Below are 18,518 nucleotides of genomic sequence, written 5' to 3'. Positions count from 1 at the left end.
TGAATGATGGTTATATGTTATGAATGATGGTCATATGTTATGAATGATGGTTATATGTTATGAATGATGGTCATATGTTATGAATGATGGTCATATGTTATGAATGATGGTTATATGTTATGAATGATGGTTATATGTTATGAATGATGGTTATATGTTATGAATGATGGTCATATGTTATGAATGATGGTTATATTATACGATTGTTTGTATTTCTCAGACGTGACGCGTTGCACTTCCACAACTGATCGTTCCTTTATTTACTTGTTTATCGTCTGAACTCCTGACAAATGAAGTAAGTTCACCTGGAAGACCTAAGACCTAATTCCATCTGCGTGGACCACCTTTGGCGGGGCACTTCTCCCCAGCTCTATCAACGCTCTCAAGCGGGCGTCGCCTGTCCGTCCGTGAGAGTCAGGTCCCTCCTTCACACGGAGCTCCTCCAGGTCTCTATTTTTTCCCAAGGAGGTTTTTTGTAGTTTTTCCTGGCCGAGAAGGAGGCTCTAAGGACAGGGGACTCTGGGACATCGCCCCTCGCACCTGCTCCCCATCCTCAATCAACGCTCTCAAGTCACTCCTCCACGTGGCACGGCGCACCTCCTCTGCACCTCCTCTGCACCTCCTCTGCACCTCCTCTGCTCCTCCTCTGCTCCCAATTAGCGCACAGCCGGTCCCATTTAAACCCTCATGCAGTTTGCTCGACCGCTTCAGACCGTACTGCCAGGGCCGGCCCAAGCCTTTAGGGGGCCCTAAGCGAAAACATATTTGTTGGCCCCTCACCACGTCATCAGAATCAGTTTTATTGCCATTGTCAGTAAACAATTCACATATGGGAACTTTCGTCAACACAAACAAAGCGCACCAAAACTCCAGGGCATCTGTTTGCCAGTTAGTTTATTCTCAACACCTCACAAGCTCAAATATTGATAACTTAAATCCCACAATGCAACTTGGTATTCCGCTGACATCACCTCTACTCCCTGTACAAATAACACACGTCCCAGATATGTTTTTAGGTGTATTTGTGGGCGTTAAGGGTCGACAGCCACATTAGAACATTAGTTTAAATTAATGAACAGGGGGGGTCTGGGGGCCCTCCCCCAGAGATTTTCAGACCTTTTTGGGGTCTTCTGCTGCATTTTAATGTGGTCCAGCCGGCTAAAGTAAGAGTAAAATGTTAAGGTTGTAATGCTATAAAATGATGATGTGATGAAACTGTGCCAGGAGAAAGTGACTAAAGCCAGTTATTAATACATTTGTGTACTTAATTACTCAATACAATATTGGCTATGAAAAATAATTATGGTCAAATTGATTCATTTTATTATAATTTATAACAAATAGTCTAATGATGCTTTTTAAATAAATTGAAATGTTTTATTGCTCTATTAAAAGTGAATTACAATATAAATGTTTGTTCTGATCAGAACATCACACACTGGGCTCCTGCATGAAACAATGCTGCGATGTGATTGGCTGATGGACCTTACGTGCATAAACCTTTACGTTCCTCTCATTCCACTTTAAGAAGTCAAAGTAAAACAGACATCACGAGTCACGATTGATCTCACACATGGTGATGTGAGAGAGAGGGGACGCTCATCTCTGACTGAGGCTGCACAGGAGCCCGGGACAGGGGCCCGGGACAGGGGCCCGGGACAGGGTCCGCACACTGTTCACTCCAAAGTTTCACGTCAGAGGTTCTGGACGAGACGGCGCTCGTCCGGACCGGATCTCCGCCTCTTAGTGACCCGGGCCATAGAGGCCCCTCACCGGCCTCACCTGCAGCTAACACTCCCGGGCTGGTGTAAATGTTAAGATTATCTTTCATTCTGACACATATTATTGTGCGCGGGGCAGAGCTCTCGTCGCCTCCAGCCTGAGCGAACTAACGTGACAGACTCGTGTTGTTTCAAACAGCAGCATTAACCGTCTCTTTGTAAGAGAAGTTCAATACCTGGAGAGTGTTGTTGAGTTTGCAGTTTCTTTACATCGTCAAGAAGTTTCTTCTTTCGTTTTTCGGCATCGGGGGAGATATATTCCTCTGGACATGATGACCACGTTCTGTTGTGTTTATGTTTTGCTCTCGTTCTGCTCGCGCACAATGAAGTTGACCAATCAGCGCAGGTTTGGTGTCTCGGTTGCCAGATTGTCATTACAAATAAATGCGGTTTGTGCGTTATATGTTATCGCTGTGTGTGCTGCCGCGCCAGCAGCGCTACTACACTAGTGGCACACGCTGCGCTTGCACTTCGCATAAGACAGGTTGCCAGATTGGGGGCCCTATTAACGCCTCGGGGCCCTACGCGGCTGCTTAGTTCGCTTATAGGCTGGGCCGGCCCTGCGTACTGCGACCCACCACCTCCACGCCTCCTCTGCATCCCTCTCATCCACCACCTCCCCTCCTCCTCCTCTGCATCCCTCTCATCCACCACCTCCCCTCCTCCTCCTCTGCATCCCTCTCATCCACCACCTCCACTCCTCCTCTGCATCCCTCTCATCCACCACCTCCACTCCTCCTCCTCTGCATCCCTCTCATCCACCACCTCCACTCCTCCTCCTCTGCATCCCTCTCATCCACCACCTCCACTCCGCCTCCTCTGCATCCCTCTCATCCTAATCCTCCTCTCTACCCTCTCACCACATCCACCACCACCAGTCTCCAGACCCTGGGGGGAGACTCCTAATCGTTAAGTCTTCCGCCGGGGTCTGAGCGCCAAGTAACCTTCGTCATAAAGCTTGCCAAACGATCTTTTCCGTGTTCTGTGTCTGAGTCTCTCCAGGGTGAAATACTACGAAAGAAACAAACAGTAAGAAACGTGTAGAGGACGAAGCTGAACTCGACTTTAGTTTAGTACACGACGTATACTGTAAGTAAAAGTACTGAAGTGCTGATTTAGTCCTCGGTTGTTTTTGTTGATGGGCTGTTCAACAAAAAAGAAAGCTCTTATTTCTGTCAAATTAACACTTCTGGGACTCTAAAATGTAATATTTAATAGGCTTTTTATATGGATTTATTATACTTTATTACAAGTCTAAAAACTGCATTTAATTTCACCAAAAATTAAAGAGGAATGTGTTTGTACGAGTCCAGAACAGCTTTAACTTCCTGAGTTTAGAGTCTGATATTCCACTATTTATTCTGTTTGTAATAAAAGTAAATCAGGATCAAAGGTGAAAACCACAGTCTTTTGTTTGTCCAAAGAAACGGCTCATTTTAATCGAGTGTTTGAGGAAAAATGAGCCCCGAGTTTAAGTAAAAGTGTTTCAATCTGATGTTAAACGTATTTAAAAGTCAAATATCGTGACTTTTGGAAGTTTTTATCGCTTTTATCAAGATCATTTTCCACTTTTCTCTGCATATTTTTGTTTTCTCAAAGTCAAAACCTTCAGGAAAGACCATCATAAATAAACTTAAAAACATTGTACTTTTCCGTCTGGTTTAAAATGTATTGCAGTAAAAGTACAGATTAAAAGTAAAAAGTATCCACAACAAAGTGTAAAAACCTTTACTTTTGTAATCGGCTTTATGTGGAATGTCCCACAATGTGGCATGAAACTCATCTCCACGGAGACGAGCAGGTGTCACCACCAGGTCGCGTGGCGAGTCTAGCCACACAAACGCCTTGAATAAATGTAAGATGTGTAAGTTTAATATAGTGCGGAACATTCCGCACTATATTAAATTATAAAATAATACAACTATATTGGATGCACTGACTCCTCCTGCAGGGGACGCACTGACTCCACCTGCAGGGGGACTCCACCTGCAGGGGACGCACTGACTCCTCCTGCAGGGGACGCACTGACTCCACCTGCAGGGGGACTCCACCTGCAGGGGACGCACTGACTCCACCTGCAGGGGACGCACTGACTCCACCTGCAGGGGGACTCCACCTGCAGGGGACGCACTGACTCCACCTGCAGGGGGACTCCACCTGCAGGGGACGCAATGACTCCACCTGCAGGGGGAGCACTGACTCCACCTGCAGCGGACGCACTGACTCCACCTGCAGGGGGAGCACTGACTCCACCTGCAGCGGACGCACTGACTCCACCTGCAGGGGGACTCCACCTGCAGGGGACTTACTGACTCCACCTGCAGGGGACGCAATGACTCCACCTGCAGGGGGAGCACTGACTCCACCTGCAGCGGACGCACTGACTCCACCTGCAGGGGGACTCCACCTGCAGGGGACTTACTGACTCCACCTGCAGGGGACGCAATGACTCCACCTGCAGGGGGAGCTCTGACTCCACCTGCAGGGGGAGCACTGACTCCACCTGCAGGGGACGCACTGACTCCACCTGCAGGGGACGCACTGACTCCACTCCACTGATGCACATATTAAGCATATATATATATATATATATATATAATTATATATATATATATATATATAATTATATATATATATAATTATATATATATATATATATATATATATATATATATATATATATATATATATATAATTATATATATATATATATAATTATATATATATATAATTATATATATATATATATATAATTATATATATAATTATATAATTATATATATAATTATATAATTATATATATATATAATTATATATATATATATATATATATATATATATATAATTATATATATGTATATATATATAATTATATAATATAATTATATATATTATATATATATAATTATATATATATATAATTATATAATTATATATATTATATATATATAATTATATATATATATATATATATATATAATTATATATATTATATATATAATTATTTATATATATATATATAATTATATATATATATATATATATATATATATATATATATATATATATATATATATAATTATATATTTTTTTATCCTAGAGCAGATTTTTGCACAGAATCATTTTTGCACAGAATCACCAAGACAAGTTTCTATGTTTGTGAATTCTGTTCTTTGACAATGGAAATTAACCTTTTCTGACAAAATGTTATGACATCTTCTGTGGGTCATATTTAAGTTTGAATTCATTAAAATTAAAAGCCTTTTCCATCTCCAAACTGACTCCAAAATAAGAGCGTCCCGAGATTTTAATCCACAAATACTTAAATAATCCGACAGAATTTTAGAAATAAATAAAATCATCCAAATATCAGTGTTTATTCAGTCAGGACAAGTGTTACTGAACATGACACACTTACACAGGGAGAACATGCAAACTCCACACAAGAGCTGTTCATTTCCAGTGTAAACGGTGATAATAAAGAGGTGCGTCCCGTGTCCGGCAGAGGGCGCGCGGACCCCGGGCCTCGCGCCGCTCGCCTCCTCGCGCGTCCCTCGCCGCGTCACGTGACTCCTCCGCCGCATCCCCCCCCCCCGCGCTCCCGGTCTCTTCAGTCATGGCGGCGCAGGGAGGCAGCAGGAGACGCGGAGATGGTCTGAAGCTCCGCGCCGCGTCCCGCTCCGGTTAGACGAGCACGCCACGCGCTCCTCGCGGGACTTTTACCGCGCACGGGATTATCCGCGCGCCTCGTCGTCCGCGTCTCCGGTGCGCGGCGCTTGTTTTCCGCGCTCCCCCCCGAACCCACCCCCCCCTTCTCCGCTCGTGACGCGTCCCGCCGCTGCAGCCATGGCCGACCGCGGCGTTGACGTGTCCGCGCTGCCCAAAGAGGTCCGGGATCATCTGGCGGAGTTGGACCTGGAGCTCTCTGAGGGTGAGTCTGCGCGCGCTCCGCTTTTGCGCCTTGTTTTGATTCGACTGCGCGGTTTTGGACGCGACGCGACGGAGCTGCGGCAGCGCGCGCGTCGCGTCCCGCGCGCGGCCGCAGCGCAAACTTGACGGGATTGACCTGGTTTTACCAGCGTGACACGAGCCGCGCTCCGGCCGCGGGATAAAGCGCCGCGGTGCGTGTTTTTATTGCGGGTTTTTGTGCGGCTCGATCGTCCGCGTTCTTCTGCTTGTTCTGCCTGTTCAGTCTTGTCTTATTTTGACGCGCGGAAGTGAAAGAGTTTCCACAATATTGAGCAGAAAACATGAATAAAACATGATTTCACTTTAAATAACTGCATCTCGTTATGTGTTTTCACTGGTTATATTGTGTGTTTGTATTCACTCTGTTTTTTTTATTTATTTTAACACGTTTTTTTATCCCTCTTCTGGACACGGGACGATACTGAGAAATTTTGCTAAATTTTTTGCATTCAATGATAATATCTTCATAATAATTACAAAAATAACTGACAGTTTAAAAATGTTATAGTGATGAATAATTATAATCGGAATACAGTGACATATTGTAACTTTATAAAAGTATGTTGTTGTTGTTTTTGTGTTGTTGTTGTTTTTGAGTGTGTTTTATGCTCTGAAACATCTAAACAACAAACGCAGACCTGACTCGTACCTGTTCCTGTAATTCCACATTACGGCATAAGGGAGGTTACAGTTTTGGGGTGTTGTGGAGGTTACAGTTTTGGGGTGTTGTGGAGGTTACAGTTTTGGGATGTTGTGGAGGTTACAGTTTTGGGGTGTTGTGGAGGTTACAGTTTTGGGATGTTGTGGAGGTGTCATGGAATCAGAAATGTCCTTGGGAGGAGACATGCACCGATGCTATTCCGTAACACATCGAGAACACAATTCAACTTAGAATATGAAACGACACAGAAAAATCAGACATTTGTATGGCATGCATGGAAGAAAACGCGGGGACTGATCACGCAAGCTGTGGTAAGCAGCCGCGTGATCCTCCTCACACCGTTTTTTCCCATGCTGGTTGGTTTTATTAGATATTCTGGAATAGGCGGGTCACATTTCTCATTGGTCAGCCTCACATCAAGGCACTTGGTATTTTTCCGTAGAGATCAAGCCTTGGGTAAACATTACCCAAACTCCTCTGGGCTGTCACCCCCCCCCTCGGGTAAACATCCTTTGGCCCATCTTTACGACCCCTTCACAAATGCAGTTTGTCACACACCCGTTCTTCTCTTAGACTAATGATGCAGATAAAATATCACTATTATGCAGATAAAATACATCACAGAAATATACTCATATATTCACATTTTATCACAGGAGGTTACAGCTTTGGGGTGTTGTGGAGGTTACAGCTTTGGGGTGTTGTGGAGGTTACAGCTTTGGGGTGTTGTGGAGGTTACAGTTTTGGGATGTTGTGGAGGTTACAGTTTTGGGATGTTGTGGAGGTTACAGTTTTGGGGTGTTGTGGAGGTTACAGTTTTGGGGTGTTGTGGAGGTTACAGCTTTGGGGTGTTGTGGAGGTTACAGCTTTGGGGTGTTGTGGAGGTTACAGTTTTGGGTTGTTGTGGAGGTTACAGTTTTGGGGTGTTGTGGAGGTTACAGTTTTGGGATGTTGTGGAGGTTACAGTTTTGGGGTGTTGTGGAGGTTACAGTTTTGGGATGTTGTGGAGGTTACAGTTTTGGGATGTTGTGGAGGTTACAGTTTTGGGGTGTTGTGGAGGTTACAGTTTTGGGATGTTGTGGAGGTTACAGTTTTGGGGTGTTGTGGAGGTTACAGTTTTGGGGTGTTGTGGAGGTTACAGTCCTGGTTTGACCTGAGATGCTCCTCACATGTTCCATTCGCTGTTGTCAGAAGTGAGTTAAGCTGCACATGTTTGAGGAGAAGAGACATTCAAGGCTTTGGTCGGACGTGAATTTGAATTGACTTGTATTCCTTAATCTGGAGTACTATTGACATTAATTTTAGGAGGCATTCACACAAAAAAAACAAAACGTATTAAAGTACTCCCTTAAAAATGTACTTTAATAGTAAACATTAGCGTCAAATTGTAATCTTGTTGAAGAATTGTCCTAATTGTTGTAATCAGAAGTCATTTTCCCGGTCATTCTGCTCTATGTATCCTATTTATTTAAGAGAACACACAAAAAGAGTAACAATAAATGTGTCTTTAAATATATGAGATTTAATAAACATCCAAATGTGAACTGTCTGTAAAATTAATCTCACAAAGTGCAGAAAAATTCACCTTTATAACCTTAATTACATTTTTTGGAGCGGTTAAGGCACATCACACATACACCAGACTCTAAGTGCAGCCGGCCGCGGTGTCATAGGTTCGAAAACCGATTTGACAGTTTGCTGCGTGTCCTCCCTTCTCTCTCATCCCCATTTCACTCTGTCCTCTCCTGTCTAACAAAGCCTACGAGCAAAACTAAAATCAAAAATATACGTTCAAAACAACACTCGCAGTATTATTTAGACCTCGATAAATATCCCACCTCTGCAGTACGTAACATTATTTCTCTCTTTTGAAATCAGTACAGTTCATATTATGTACCACTCTTATTATTTTATTATTATTATTATTATTTAACTTTTTATGTAACTGTGTGTGTTAAAGTGGGTCACGACTTTTCCGTCAGCGACATATAGACTTCACTGCCCGACCTAAACCTTAAGGATCACAAAAACATGCTCAATAAGTTGTGTTTATGACATATTAGATCTTTATGATATAATTTCCGACGGAGGGAAGGGACCTCAGAACAACTACTCACTGTTTTTGAAAGAAACAAAGACAAAGATGAGAAAATATTCATGACATTTTGATTTAACAATGGCGCCGTTTTTTGCGATGAAAAGATAAAAAGCTCTTTTCGTGTGCGTTTTAGAGTCTTTATTGTCGAGATCACTGTTTTTGAAAGAAACCAAACAGGAAATCTTCAAAACCTGATATTTTCGTCGGGGATTGCGTAAACTTTAAGGCTGTAATCGACAAAATAAAACACCTAAAGCCTTGACCTGTGCACGATTAAAGTGTCTCTATGATCTGATGATATGATCTACGTAATTACAGTAAAACAAATCTAAACAACTGCATTTTTAATCCTACAACAGTATTCTGACCCTGTCCTCCACTTAACCGTTAAAATATGGTCTCGACGTGCGGAATTTATCAACATTTACATAATAACGTGAATTAAGATAGACAAATTTTAATATCCATATTCTATGGAAATGCAGTTTATGACCCACACATGGGGTTTAAAGATGGTGTTTATGATGAGACTCTGCATTAGGGCCATAAAAATGAATCGTGATCTCGTTCCTGTGACAATCTGAATGAATGATTTATTTGGTTGTCCTGAGTAAAAATATGAATTCAACAGAAAAATACATTTACAGCTACATCGTTGCAACTGAAAAGGACGAGGCTGAAGCAGCACTTGAATCAGCCCTAAACACAACATGACACAAATGATAACGCAACAATTCAGCGTTTTATTATTATTTATATAATCCTATACTTTAGTTACTTTATTTGTTGTTGTTTTTTACATGTTTTTTAATGGTAGCCCCACTATTCCCAGTGTTTTTACTCCCAGTGTTTTTTATTCCCAGTGTTTTTACTCCCAGTGTTTTTTATTCCCAGTGTTTTTACTTCCAGTGTTTTTACTTCCTGTGTTTTTACTTCCTGTGTTTTTACTCCCAGTGTATTTACTCCCAGTGTTTTTACTTCCTGTGTTTTTACTCCCAGTGTATTTACTCCCAGTGTTTTTACTTCCTGTGTTTTTACTCCCAGTGTTTTTACTTCCTGTTTACTTCCTGTGTTTTACTCCCAGTGTTTTTACTCCCAGTGTTTTTACTTCCTGTGTTTTTACTCCCAGCGTTTTTACTTCCTGTTTACTTCCTGTGTTTTACTCCCAGTGTTTTTACTCCCAGTGTTTTTACTCCCAGTGTTTTTACTCCCAGTGTTTTTACTCCCAGTGTTTTTGCTTCCAGTGTTTTTACTCCCAGTGTTTTTACTTCCAGTGTTTTTACTCCCAGTGTTTTTACTCCCAGTGTTTTTACTCCCAGTGTTTTTACTTCCAGTGTTTTTACTCCCAGTGTTTTTACTCCCAGTGTTTTTGCTTCCAGTGTTTTTACTCCCAGTGTTTTTACTCCCAGTGTTTTTACTTCCAGTGTTTTTACTCCCAGTGTTTTTACTCCCAGTGTTTTTACTCCCAGTGCTGTTACACAGAATCCGACGCACTCTTAGGATCTTGTTTTTTTTTTACGTCAGCGTTTTCGTTTGCTGACCTCTCACTGTCGGTCAAGCTTCTTTTTGCTCTGAGCGACGGACATGACCTTTGAACCCTCAGAAGCAGTGGAAAAGCACTATGTAAATACACTGTAATAAACGATAATAATAAAAAAAAATATATATTATAATCTGGTGGTACTTATATATTATATTTTCTTAGCTGTACTTTGTGTGAAATGTTTGAGAGGCACTCAATACGTGACTTTACTTTGATATAACGTGCAAGCAAAACATGCTAACCGCTCCGGCGAAACATGCTAACCGCTCCGGCGAAACATGCTAACCGCTCCGGCGAAACAGGCTAACCGCTCCATCGAAACATGCTAACCCCTCAGGCGAAACATGCTAACCGCTCCAGCGAAACATACTAACTGCTCCAGCAAAACATGCTAACCGCTCGGCCTGCGACTAAATCAATCGTGCTGTTTACTTGTTTGTCGATTAATCGGTTGTCGGCGTCGTTTGTCGACCAAAACTTGTGCTATTTGCCTAATTACGTTATTGGGATTCTAGATTTTTAGGGACCACAGCAGAAAAAAGTGAGTTTCATCTGCTGAACACATCGTTTACTCATAGTTCTCCGCGCTTCCGTCGGCCAAGAACTTCTCGCCGCCGTTTCCTCGTTTCCCGTGGCCGTAAAACGACGATTTTCCGCTCAGCATCACCGCGGACCTGGATGCGGAGCCGCGTCGTCGCTCCGCCCGCCGTGGTTTCCCGAGGCCGCGCGCTCGCCATCTGACGAGAGCGGCGAGCACGGCGAGAGCGGCGAGCACTCAGCGCGCGTTCAATAATTCAGCCTCTTCTGTTTCCACGGCTGCGGCGCTGGGCCCGTCTGCCGCACATACGCCGTTATATAACACGCTCACGCTTCACTTCAGAGACCGCCCCCTGTTTAGGCCCGAGCAGCAGCCGCAGAAATGAACGTGCAGTTTTTGGAGCGTCACGATAACGATGTTCAGACGGTAATATGTCCACAAAAGGATTATTCTGGACAAGTTTGGACTGTTCCAGGAGCCGCACGCCGCTCGCTCTTTTGTTTACGTTCTGTTCTTTCATTATAACGGAGTAAAACATGAACAAAGACAGCGCAGACGTGTGGTTGTTGTTTCTTTGTGATGTCTTGGTTTCGAGTAATAACTGTCGATAACTTTAACCTTCTAAACTTACTGTAGGATTATTTCTCTGTTTAATGTGTTTATGGTGCTTTTTGGTCCAGAATAACGGCAGATTTAAGAAATGTTTATTACAAGGTTCTTAGCGTACAACAATAGAAAACAAACAATAACAATTTTAGTGTTGTGATTATTATTATCATCATTATTATTAATTTAAATTTGTATTATCTTTATTGTTATTATTATTATTATTTTATTATTTTTATTATTATTTTTATTATCTTTATTATCATTAATATTATTTTTATTTATTATCATTATTATTTTTGTTTTATTATTATTATTATTATTATTATTATTTCAATTATTATTATTTTAGTTTTACTCTGGTTGTGTTCCTTGTTCTATATTTCTGTTTTTAATCCTCTGAAAGGGTAAAGGTTAAAGCTCTGGATGTGTTCAAAGGGTTGACTGTAATGGTTTAAATGGCTTTAGGAGAATATTATAAGTATTTTAATTGATATAAAGACAATTCGAGGCCGAGACATTTTGAAGTTGAAGCTGATATTTTGCGTTTAATCAAACCACGAGTGACTAATTGTCTTATGTAACGACTGGAGGTGGAGACGAGGGCTCAGCGGATTAGAGATCGTGACAATCTGTGCTTATTTTCTGCACGTTTTAAAGTCCAGATGCATTAACGGTGGAGAAAGAAACATGAACCGCTTCATAACAAATGTGAAAAACATTTTGTTTTTGGCAGAATAGATTTTAGATCTTAAATAATTGCTGTTTGCCATTTGTGACCGTTAGGGGTGTCAAGATTATTGGGTTAATCGATAATTGTGATTATTCAGGTCACAATGTAAGCTTAAAGACTAAAGAAAAAGGACAGATAGCATCCTTAAAAATATACTTAAATCTGGGATATATATATATACATATATACATATACACACATACATATTAAATGGCAAAAGTGGCTGATGATTATAACAATATTGCACATGATTATAACATTGTTGCACATATTTATGACAGTATTGCACATTATTATGATAATATTGCACATAATTATAACAGTATTGCACATGATTATAACATTGTTGTACATGATTATGCAGCATTGCACATTATTATGACTGTATTACACATGTATATGACAGTATTGTGCATTATTATACCAGTATTGCACATGATTATCTTTATTTTTTATTTTTATTATCTTTTATTTTATTTCCCCCCCTCCATTCCCTATTAAGATAGGAGAGGAGTTTTGTTAATTAGAGTTTTTTTGTTTTTGTTCATAAGAGTTCTATTAAGAGTGTGTTTTTGAAACTTCCTACAATCTGTCCTTTCCTCCTGTTTCTACTGCGTTGTAACAATGAAATTTCCCCTTGTGTGGATATTAAAGGATTATCTTATCTTATCTTATCTTAGTATTGCACATGATTATAACTGTATTACACATGTATATGACAGTATTGTGCATTATTATACCAGTATTGCGCATGATAAAACATGATTTTTTTTTATCCTCCACAAACCAGTTATAAGTGTTAGCATGCTAGCTGTTAGCATTACTGTGAAGGCAAAACTTCACTGTGTTAAAGTTGTGAAAAGCACTTATAAACTCATTACAGTGAATATGTATTAAAGTACAGGTGGGTTTAGACCCTGCAGCTGGTTTAAAATAAACAGATTATGTTTTTCGAGATTTTAAGATGTGAAAATCGAGTACACGTTTTGCCGTTAGCCGTACATAGACGGTTAGCTCGATCCCTGTTACCGGTGTTGCTGTTGTGCTCTTGTGCCAGACACTTCCCTCGCCTTGTCTCATTCTGTTTGTGTGATGGATGCGAGTCAGAAAGGCCGCATAGGCACAGAATGGCGGTCACCGCTTCGTCACTCTGCCCCAGGGCGCTTGTTACAGTGGAGGAAATACAGGTCAAAGAAAAGGACGTTATAGAAGCGACTCTGATGTTCACCACGGAAACACCAAGATGTTTATGAGTCACAGATCAGGGAGTCCTGGTTTAGTCCTGGTTTAGACCTGGTTTAGTCCTGGTTTAGTCCTGGTTTAGACCTGATTTAGTCCTGGTTTAGTCCTGGTTTAGACCTGGTTTAGTCCTGGTTTAGTCCTGGTTTAGCCCTGCTTTAGTCCTGCTTTTGACCTGGTTTAGCCCTGGTTTTAGTGATGATGTTACAGATCTGGTTAACATATTCGGCTGGGCACAGGAAGTGATGTCACAGCCTCAGCAGCAGTGGGTCGACCCCTGATGCTCTGTGACCTAGATCCACATGCAGCCTATAATCTCTCTCTCTCTCTCTCTCTCTCTCTCTCTCTCTGTCTCTCTCTGTCTCTCTCTGTCTCTGTCTCTGTCTCTGTCTCTGTCTCTGTCTCTGTCTCTGTCTCTGTCTCTGTCTCTCTCGTGCCAGTCCGTCCCATAGACCTATTGTCACTGTAGACGTTTAGTGTTGGGCCACAGTTTAGAGTTCTCCAGGTGCAAACAAAAGGTTCATACATTTGATAAAGTTCCGTTGTGCAAAAACAAAGCGCCTCTCTCTCCCGTTAGCGCGTCGTCCCACACTCGCTCCTCGGCCCTGGATTCCTGCGAGTCTAAATCGGCGAGTCTGCGACGGCGGCTTCAACGGCCTCCTTTGTGTCCACGGCGACCAGGTCAGAGTGGGCGGAGTCTGACTCTGTCAGCGTTTGTCTATATTTAGTTCAGTGTGTTTTGCAGTTAGAGCGCCCCCTACAGGTCGGACAACTCATGGGACTGAATATATCTAAGAATTTTGCCAAACATTATAAAGTTGTTATCCCAGAATGGCACATTTTCTAGGTTTATAATTTCACTTCCTGTTTGTGATAGGAAATTACCCAGAAAACACTAGGCCTATAACACTATCTAATGTTCATTTTTTTTTATTTGACAAATGAAAATATCTGGGAGCTATTTTATTTTGTTGAATTAATGATTAGAGTCAAAAAAGTTGTTTCTTTGTGTAAATTCTGCATAAACCTTTGATTTGGCAGACGTGTGCGCTCTTTTCCGTCCTTTATGTGTTATTTTTATTTGTTCCACATTTCTTTTATTTCAGGGCTGTTTTTAAAGAAATAAACAAACATAACATTCATATTTTAGTGTTATTATTTAGGAATTGCGTCCTCTAACTTGTTTTATTAATCTTCTGACTAAAAGTCCATTGAACTGACAAACAATCATGTATTTGTGAACTTCATTTGTCCTCGTTTTGTCACTAAACGGTCGTCAGGGAGACCAAAGTCGTATGTCCCGGTCCCGTCTGTTGCTCTGAGAGTCGGGTCCTTGGCGACACAAAAGGAGGGACTTGCCGTTGCCGTGGTGTCGAGCGTCAGTCGCAGCAGACGGCGAGTGTGGCCCGAACGTCGAGGGGGGAAAAATGCGGCAAACACAAAACGTTTCAGTCGGAGGCGGAGATGGAGTTACTCACCTGCGGCCGAGAGAGCGGGCGGGGCCACAGGTGTCCACTTACCGGGAGTAATTGTGCCTGCAGACGCATCACACGATTTGAATAAAGTCTGACCCTGTGGTTTTGAGAAGAATGTGTTTTGTCCCAGGACAGATTCAGGGTCAAAATGAAGCCGCTGTGTGCTGTCTGCAGATGTATGTTAAATAATAAATAATCATCGGTCTAGTCTTGGTCTAGTCTTGGTCTAGTCTTGGTCTAGTCTTGGTCAGGATCTTGGTCAGGACCTTGGTCTAGTCTTGGTCAGGATCTTGGTCAGGATCTTGGTCTAGTCTTGGTCAGGATCTTGGTCAGAATCTTGGTCTAGTCTTGGTCAGGATCTTGGTCTAGTCTTGGTCTAGTCTTGGTCTAGTCTTGGTCTAGTCTTGGTCAGGATCTTGGTCTAGTCTTGGTCTAGTCTTGGTCAGGATCTTGGTCTAGTCTTGGTCTAGTCTTGGTCAGGATCTTGGTCAGGACCTTGGTCTAGTCTTGGTCAGGATCTTGGCCAGAATCTTGGTCGAGTCTTGGTCTAGTCTTGGTCAGGATCTTGGTCTAGTCTTGGTCAGGATCTTGGTCTAGTCTTGGTCTAGTCTTGGTCAGGATCTTGGCCAAGGTCTCGTCCCATCTCCACAAACATTTGCAATAAAAAATAAGCAAATGATGAGATATTCTTTGCACTTTGAACTTCTCTTGTCTAAATTTAAAATAATAATAATAATAATAAACATCAGCTGTGGTTATGAAGCTCTGTCACTCAAGTCATTACAGCCACAAGCTAGCTTTAGCCAACTGTTTTTACCATCGGTTACACTCACCTTTTAAGAATTAAGCTTCTAAACAGAACCATGGACTGGCTCCTGAAAATGTGTGGTTTAAATCAATGTTGTATTTTTTTGTTGCATTTTCGCACTTTTGTATTTGTATTTCTTTATTTTTTTCTGTTTTATTTTACATATACAACACAACAAGAACACAGAACCAAACACTTTAAACCGTCCCAAATGTGTGTTTGGCGTAATTGTCCCGTTTGTTCTGTTCAAATTGAGTTGGTTGTGTTTGCGTCTTCCGTTTCTTTGTGGTGGAAAAGAAAGAACGTACCAGCGGTATCCATTTATTATGTCTATGACGGAAGCTTTGAGGCCCAAAAGTATAAATAATGCTGTCCCTATTCAAATCAAAATCAAAATACTCTATCTGGTTTATGGCATTCAGATGCTTGTCAGGTACACAGGGAGATGAGAGAGTGAGTCAGGTACAATAGGAGGCTGATGGCCCATTAAAGGGCTGGTTTATAACTGCTGTGTTTGTTTGGGCCCAATGTTCATTCACACCTTTTAAAAGTGGGACATCACCTTAGTTCTGTCCCTTTTTTTAACCGTGGGTTCTACACTAAATCTGACCAATGTGGAATGACACTGACAAATGTATTATATCTTATGTGTCCATGTTTCACCCTCGAGTAGCGTCTGTTTCACCCTGGTGTAGCGTTTGTTTCACCCTGGTGTAGCGTTTGTTTCACCCTGGTGTAGCGTTTGTTTCACCCTGGAGTAGAGTTTCTTTCACCCTGGTGTAGCGTTTGTTTCACCCTGGTGTAGCGTTTGTTTCACCCTGGTGTAGCGTTTGTTTCACCCTGGTGTAGCGTTTGTTTCACTCTGGTGTAGCGTTTGTTTCACCCTGGTGTAGCGTTTGTTTCACCCTGGTGTAGCGTTTGTTTCACCCTGGAGTAGAGTTTCTTTCACCCTGGTGTAGCGTTTGTTTCACCCTGGTGTAGCGTTTGTTTCACCCTGGTGTAGCGTTTGTTTCACCCTGGTCTAGCGTTTGTTTCACCCTGGTCTAGCGTTTGTTACACCCTGTTGTTTCACCCTGGTGTAGCGTTTGTTTCACCCTGGTGTAGCGTTTGTTTCACCCTCGTGTAGCGTTTGTTTCACCCTGGTGTAGCGTTTGTTTCACCCTGGTCTAGCGTTTGTTTCACCCTGGTCTAGCGTTTGTTACACCCTGTTGTTTCACCCTGGTGTAGCGTTTGTTTCACCCTGGTGTAGCGTTTGTTTCACCCTGGCGTAGCGTTTCTTTCACCCTGGTGTAGCGTTTGTTTCACCCTGGCGTAGCGTTTCTTTCACCCTGGTGTAACGTTTCTTTCACCCTGGTGTAGCATTTGTTTCACCCTCGTGTAGCGTTTGTTTCACCCTGGCGTAGCGTTTGTTTCACCCGGGTGTAGCGTTCGTTTCACCCTGGTGTAGCGTTTGTTTCACCCGGGTGTAGCGTTCGTTTCACCCTGGTGTAGCGTTTGTTTCACCCGGGTGTAGCGTTTGTTTCACCCGGGTGTAGCGTTCGTTTCACCCGGGTGTAGCGTTCGTTTCACCCGGGTGTAGCGTTCGTTTCACCCGGGTGTAGCGTTCGTTTCACCCGGGTGTAGCGTTCGTTTCACCCGGGTGTAGCGTTCGTTTCACCCGGGTGTAGCGTTCGTTTCACCCGGGTGTAGCGTTCGTTTCACCCTTGTGTAGCGTTTGTTTCAGAATGAGTGGTCGTTATTCCTTCCGTCTCCGGTGGTTTCACTTGTATCACGTTTCCACATCGTTCGGTCGCGTCGACTCGTCTGAACCAAAGCGTTTGTCAGTTATGGCCTGAGGCTCGAAACAGGCTTGTACTCGACTCGAAGCGTTCGGTCGTAAACGATTCCGGTTTGAATGACGGACTATTGTCGTTTGACTTTTAGACACAACATTTAAAGGGGCTGTGCCTGGTTTTTGTCCTGCCGCAGCTCAGATATACGGTAAAAGCAGCTCTTAGGATGAAAGTGCTGTCTGCGTCTGATTATAGAGCGTCTTATTGGCTGAGAACCAGGAAGTGTGCTGTTAGATGCTAGTTGTTGTTAGCATTTACAAGGATAGACCAATTTCAAGTTCACGCAGAGGCCAATATTTTGTTTTGATCAAGATCTGGGCAAACCCCGACTAAAGCAGCATTAGCTTCAGCTTTCTTATAAGTTTACAGTGAGAATTAAAGCGCCTCCTACAGGCCGGACGACTCGTAGAACTAAAATGCAGTTAAGCTAAATATATTTAGAAATTCACCAAAAAATATAAAACTGTTATCACGGAATAGCACATTTTTTAGGTTTATAATTTCACTTCCTGTTTGTAATTGATGACATCACAGTTGGAAATTACCCAGCAAACACTGGGACAAAACTCATCTAATGTCAACATTTTTTTATTTGACCAAATAAAAATACATGAGAGCGACTTTATTTTGTTTAATTAATGTTTAGAGTCCAAAAAGTTGTTTCTTTGAGTAAATTCTGCATAAACTTTGACTGGAATGTCCCTGGTGTGATGTCACTTCCTGTCATTTTTACACAGATGTTTCAACGTTTTCTCCACAAATACCTGCTCGATTGGTGTAAAACTATAATTTATATGTACAACAGATATAAATACACCAAATAAAGTCAACATTAGTACATCGTAAAAACCTGTCATAGGCACTTTAATGCTTTGGACGTATATATCTATAATTTGGTGAAAAATCAGCCTTATATATCGGCGTGTTGACATCGGCAGAGTTTATCGGTCATCGGCTGCTCTGGATGAATGAAAAAAGAAAAACCTCCTGGTCGATCTCTGAGCGTTACCGTGACGACAAATCTCCTCTCTGGCATCTGAATGTCGTGAAACGCGCTTATAAACCGATTAGGATGCGAGGAATAACTTAGGAAAGTGGAGAATAACGTTAGACTGCAGCAAATAGTTTGAAATGCACTAGTTTATCACATTTCTTGTTAATGTAAAAATCAGGACTCAGTAAAAATGACAGGAAGTGACATCACACCAGGGACACTCATTCCAGTCAAAGTTTAT

At 42.0% G+C, this 18,518-nt stretch overlaps 1 protein-coding gene across 2 annotated transcripts in view; it reads left to right on the top strand.

Moving 5' to 3' along the window:
* Nucleotides 1-5,592: 5,592 nt before the first annotated feature.
* The window catches only part of dip2bb (disco-interacting protein 2 homolog Bb), a 77,445-nt gene continuing 64,519 nt past the window's right edge, over nucleotides 5,593-18,518 (top strand). For both annotated transcript variants that reach the window (XM_072451513.1, XM_072451514.1), the window contains exon 1: nucleotides 5,593-5,712. In XM_072451513.1, coding sequence (XP_072307614.1) covers nucleotides 5,628-5,712 — 85 coding nt within the window. In that variant the 5' untranslated portion in view covers nucleotides 5,593-5,627. The remainder of the gene's footprint in view (nucleotides 5,713-18,518) is intronic.

The sequence above is a fragment of the Eucyclogobius newberryi genome, unplaced genomic scaffold, assembly GCF_026437365.1.
Source record: "Eucyclogobius newberryi isolate DKJ021-1_F unplaced genomic scaffold, fEucNew1.0.hap1 SCAF_19, whole genome shotgun sequence".
Lineage (NCBI taxonomy): Eukaryota > Metazoa > Chordata > Actinopteri > Gobiiformes > Gobiidae > Eucyclogobius > Eucyclogobius newberryi.
Note: the sequence above shows the minus strand (reverse complement) of the source record. Positions and strands in the feature narration are given on the sequence as shown.